Source organism: Halyomorpha halys, unplaced genomic scaffold (genome assembly GCF_000696795.3).
Source record: "Halyomorpha halys isolate HHAL.00 unplaced genomic scaffold, Hhal_1.1 Scaffold815.1, whole genome shotgun sequence".
NCBI classification, from domain to species: Eukaryota; Metazoa; Arthropoda; class Insecta; order Hemiptera; family Pentatomidae; genus Halyomorpha; species Halyomorpha halys.
Window position 1 is genome coordinate 705,366 of NW_027112549.1, and position 6,044 is coordinate 711,409.

At 32.3% G+C, this 6,044-nt stretch overlaps 1 protein-coding gene across 1 annotated transcript in view; it reads left to right on the plus strand.

Annotated features, from left to right (window-relative positions):
• LOC106686404 (putative inorganic phosphate cotransporter) overlaps positions 1 to 6,044 on the plus strand; it is a 14,518-nt gene continuing 8,474 nt past the window's right edge. The window contains exons 1-5 of the mRNA XM_014429696.3: positions 1 to 74; positions 248 to 363; positions 5,214 to 5,444; positions 5,532 to 5,619; positions 5,720 to 5,806. Of these exons, the coding sequence (XP_014285182.1) occupies positions 53 to 74; positions 248 to 363; positions 5,214 to 5,444; positions 5,532 to 5,619; positions 5,720 to 5,806 (544 nt within the window). The 5' untranslated portion in view covers positions 1 to 52. The remainder of the gene's footprint in view (positions 75 to 247; positions 364 to 5,213; positions 5,445 to 5,531; positions 5,620 to 5,719; positions 5,807 to 6,044) is intronic.

Sequence of the window (6,044 nt, forward strand, 5' to 3'; positions counted from 1 at the left end):
CATTCGACAAGCATCTGCTTCGAGAGAAAGAAAGTTTCCAATTTTTTTTAAGATGTTCTTCAACCTCGGCAAGCGTAAGTGAAGAATATAAAACAATTAATGTCCATACATACATTATTTATGCTTAAAACTAATATCGACACAACTAATCTAAAACGTAGTAATTATGTTACCTATATTCATCTGCATACTTGTTTCTTATACAATTACGAATCAGTGATTGAAGCAACATTTTATATTGTTACAGGCTGGGGAGTCCGACACTCACAGGTTCTACTTTATTTTGCGTGCTTATCAGTAATATTTACGCTGAGACTGAATCTTGCACTGGCTGTTGTGGCAATGACTACTTCAACTACCAATGTAAAGTAACTATTAATGTTTTTTTTTAACCTTACAAAACCAATAAAGTAAACGGTAAAAAACTTAATATCTAAGTAATTGTGTTAGAAAGCATTTTGATTCATATACATATTTAATATGTGTAAAATCGAATAAAATTAAAATCAGCGAAATCGACCCAACATAAACATAGTAAAAACTTTGAAAGTAAAAAAATATAACTTGGTAATGTGTGATGTGTATTATTCTCCAAACTTGGTGCTATTCAGGCATCAATATTTTTTGAAATTTTATGTCCAGTGATTCGACCTTTTTTTATTTTCATTTCATTCCGGGAATGCTCCTTGGTAATATTATGAATCAGGCACACACTCTTTTTTTAAGATTCTTTAATAAAGCCTACTATACTAAAGAGTAACATATGGGTAACTCTCCAATTTTGGTGATATTTCAATGATAGAGATTTTTAAGAATGATTTGAAACTGAACGTGAATGACTTCATTGTTCTGCCAATATTCCCAATGAGGCCAACATTTCCTTTTCACTGTGATGTTCTGATCATTGATTGTTATCTAGATATAAAACATATAGTGCTAGTTTTGTCATTTAGATGAAACTTACCGATAACTATTTACCGATAACATTTTTTAACTCTGCCACACAGATTTTACTCCCTATTCCGTTCATAAAATGCCCTTCAATATATTTTCACAAAGGAAAATTACGGGCTGAATAGCGAACAAAACACAGTAGAGGGAACCAGAAAACACGTGGCCAATTAGTACAAGAGCCGGGAAGAAAAAAAGTCAGTTATTTCACACCAATTTTTGATTACTTTAATGAAAACTATGTATATGTTAATTAATAGCCAAAGTTAAGGATGCCAAATGTATGGTAAAGTGAATAAAAGTTAGCGGCTGTTACGAAAAAAAAAATCATTCCAAGCTCTATATCTTTACAATTACTAACAACACTAAAGAACCTAATAGAACAACATTTTGAATAAAGTACATTTGCTGAAATATGAGCCAATACTTCCCGAGATATCTATATTTCAAAAACCATTCGATGTACAGATGTCTATTAGCACTCAAATCAAAGCTATTTTAATGTACTATAAAGTAGTCTCTGACGTTTATCTTCGTAGGAATAGCAGTTTTTATAATATTTGATAAAATAAATTCACAAAATGTTGATTTCCAATTTTTCGGACGAAAATGTTGATTTGTGAAAAAATATATCTCATAAAACGTACAGATGTCTGCCATCACTCAAATTAAAACTAGCTGAATGTACTATGAAATGGTGTATCTGCAGTATTTTTTTTTATTGGATAAAATAAATTCACAAAATGTTGATTTCTAGCAGATAACCTTTTTGGGTTTATGAAAAACAATATTTCGGGCAGTATTAGACGTACAAATGCCCGTCAGAACTCAAAATAAAGACAATTTAACTTACTATAAAGTAACACGTATCATCGTAGGGGAAGTTAGTTTTTATGAATTTCGCACATGCAATTTTGTCCGGCCAATTATAAGTTAATTTATTTTAGCAAATAGCATGAAGACTACTACTGCAAATATAAGTGTCATTAACTACTTTATATTACCTTAAACTAGCTTTAATTTGATTGCAGGCTGACATCTGTACGTCTTACGGTTCCTGACATATATATTTTCATAAATTAAAATTATTGTCCGCACAACTATAAATCAACCTTTTGTGACTTTATTTTGTTGAATATCATCAAAATTATTATTCCTACCAAGCTGTCATAAACTATTGTATGGAACATTAAAGTAGCTTAATTTCGGGTGCAAATAGGCATCTGTACGTCAAATGATTCTGAGATATAAATTTATTAAAATAAATTCACTAACTAACGATTTTTTCAGTGCATTTTTGCGAAATGTTGCTTTTTAAAAATCTATAATCTCGGGAACTATTAAACGTTAATTAGGGTTCATGTTTGAGTAAATTTACTCTCATTTAAATGATATTCTCTTAGGTTTTCTAGTGTTGTTTGTAGTTTTAATGATATGGAGATCCGAATGAATTTTTTTTTTAACAGCCGCCATTTTTTATTCCCCCTAACTATACTTGGCAGACTTAGACTTTGGACTGATAATTATAAATATTTTTCATTAAAGTAATCAAAAATTGGTGTGAAATAACTAACTTATTTCTCCTCTTAGGCCTTGTACTAAATGGAGAGATAAATATTTCATTTTGTTTTAATATTTACTATAAGGAGGAAACTGTAGCTTTGGTATATGTGTATAACTGGGATTCTGAATTGGTAGAATAGGATGTTTGTGAAATAAATAAGTAAACAATTGTTAATCTTCTTTCATGACCTTCATCTTTCATAAAAAAAGAGAACAATGGAATTTTCATCTCTCAACTAAAAATAAGTAAGACGGGTTGATGTAACGAATCTCAACTTGCCGGTTTAATATTTTTCCAAGTTATTTTTATATTCCTTCTTCCAGGCAGTGTTTTTCTGAATGAAGTCAGTTCACTCATATACAAAAGGTTCTGCTAGTGCCTTTAGATTCTGATTAAACATATGATGTTTATTATATAAGATGTTCAAAATAATATTTGTATATAACATTAGATATTACGTTATATGTTGGGTTTTATTATTATAATAAATATGATTATAGCGAAAAAGTGAGAATGCTTCAATTATTTTTAAGCAGGACAAGTTGTTGTTAAAGTTTCAAACTATGTTTTCTGTTTAAAATCTTTTATGAATAAAAAGCTAAGTATGAACATTACTTAATAAATATGTTCTACTATAATTAATACAGTAATTATGCGCTCTATTTCCGTTATCACTCCTAAGACGAGTATGAATTACAGGGAAAATTTTTTTTGTTAAAAATAAATATCTGGAAAACCGTAGTTTTCCTACTATTAAGGATCTGCCTACTTCAGGATATTATCAAGGGCCATTCCCTAAAGGGGATAAAATAAATCAAAGGAATTAAATTTTCAAACATTTCGATAGTACCAAATTCGGAGAATAGCCCAACGACGACTAAGGAGTGATAAACGAAACTAAGCTCCTAATTACAGTATTAATTCTAATAGAACATAATTTAATAGTGATTTTAACCCTAGTCATCAATGATTTTCAACATAAAACATGGTTTGAAACTCCAACAAAAAAACTTGTTAACGACCAGAAAAACAAAAATATCTGTACAAAACTTTGATTCGCCCAGTTCTTACATATGGAGCAGAGATATGGACAAATGATAAAAGAAATGTCTCAGTAGTTGGCCAAATTTGTACGAATTGACCGATGTTAGTTGGTGGAGAGTGGAGACGAATAAGAGAGGTTTACAAACTCTTTACCGAGCCTGACATTGATAGTCTTGTCAAACGATATCGGCTGGACATGTGGCCAGGATGGAGGAACAGGAAACTCCTATAAGATTACTGACGGAGATATTCCATGGTCGGATGGTCGTCCCCATTACGATGGATTGACTGTGTGGCTGCGAATGCGAGGGGTCCGCAACTGGATGGCAGCTGCGGTGGACAGAAACGTCTGGATGGTGCTGGTTGAGGAGGCCTGGACGCGTCAACGTGTTGTAGCGTCAAAATAATAATAATTATACTAAAACGCAGAATATAGTATGATATCCAATGTCATTTACAAATATTATTTTGAACATTTTGTATTAGGAAACATCATATGTTCAATCAGAATCTAAGCGGAGCTTCTTGTACTATTTTTTAAAATAGGCGAACAGACTTAATTGGGAAAAACACTCCAACAACAAGTAAAAAAAAAATTAATTTGGGTTAGAGATGAAAATACCATTTTTCTCTTTATTATCATATATTTTATTAATTTCACAGACATCAGTGCCCTGATATACCAATTTATAATCCCACTTATCAAAGTTAAGAGATCCTCATTGTGGATATTGAAAGGAAAAGAAATATTTGCCTCTCCAGCGCCATCCCGGTCACGCCCTAGCCTCCTGAAGATGTCCATTGAGTCAAGGGACTGACTGCCAAGGTAGGTAGAGCTTAAAAAGAAAAAAAAAAAAGATAAGCATAAGGTTAACAATTTTGAAATACCATGCTGATTCTGAAATACGTTCTGATTCAGCATCAACTTATGGTTTATGGCCAACAATAAGCCGAAATGTTACAGTGAAGTGTGGCCTGTGAGCAACTCATTGCGAACTTATTAGGGCACTAGCATAGTATCTAGCAACTAGATCCACAATTGACATCTCGTTGGATTGCACTAATGCTCGATAGTTTACTTATGTTATCTCAGCGAAAGGTCAACTCTAGCTCTCCTTGTTACTTCAGTTTTTTGGACGATGAAACATCTAATTCGATGAGTGACTGAAGACATGTGCCAATACCCTCCACCTCCCATGCTGCAAACTTGTGGAAAGGTACTATCCACTTAGCGGACATTCTTGTTGATGGAAACAGCTATCCATAGAATGCCTTCGATAGAAGAAGGGTGCTGGCGCGACCCTTGAATTAATAAAATATTATAATTCTCAATTTTCACCTACGATATTTCGGACTTGGTGCTATACTACTAACTGCATTTTTAACTTTCGGTAAGATGTGATTAAAAAATCAATTAGGAATATTTAAAGAAAAAGCAATAAGTTTCATTTTAAACTTTGGTCATTGTTGTATATAAATGTAAATAGTTTATTTTAGACTAAGTTTTATTTAAACTTTAAGGCACAAAATAAATCTGATTTTAGTTACAATAAGAACATAGGTTTCTCATGCATTAAGTGACAGATAGTCATGTGGTAGGATTGTTCTGAAAGAAACTATATCAAATGATGGCAGTATTAAATATTTCCCACAGAATATTCCTTTGAGCCCAGCGGAGAAAGCTCTTGTCTTAAGCAGCCTTTTTTGGGGCTACGGATTACTGCAAACAGTCTTGGGCAATTGGGGCAGAAAAACTAGTTCTGTAAGAGTACTATCATACTGCATTCTGATATCAGCTGCACTAACCTTGGCTACTCCATTGGCCGCTATCCACTTTAGAGCTACTGGTATCATTGTTGTTAGGGTACTCATGGGAATTGTACAGGTAAGGTATTAATAATATGTAAATGCAATATGTAATACATCCATTCAAGCCTATTTAAAGAATATACGTTTGCATATAAATTTCCAGGGTGGAGTATATCCTACCATTACCAATTTATTATCGATGTGGGTGGTTCCTCAAGAGAAAGCTGTATTGGTTCCCTTTGTGCATAATGGTATGTAAGCAATGTACGGAATTTCAGGTGTTCATAATTATTATAATCTATATTATATTATTTATCTGAGAGTATATCGATTAATATAATTATTGTTAAGGAGGATGGTTCGGAACATTTGTGTCGATGATTTCATCTGGCTTCTTAGCTGCAAGATTAGGTTGGCCTTCAATATTTTATTTTTCAGGTGAGAAAACACTATCTGCCCTATTTTATTTTTAGTCATATTATTACTCACTTGAGATTGGTAATTTTGGAAGGAGATTGTTTTACGGGTAAATTAATATCTTTAATTATTTATGTTTTTACAAAGCTTTCTCTACTTTTGATTGTTTGTTTGTTTATTGTTGCTTAAAGGCGTAAAACCCTCTGGTCATCAACGCCTATGGGATGATAAAAGTAAAAAAAAAATAAAAAATAAAATA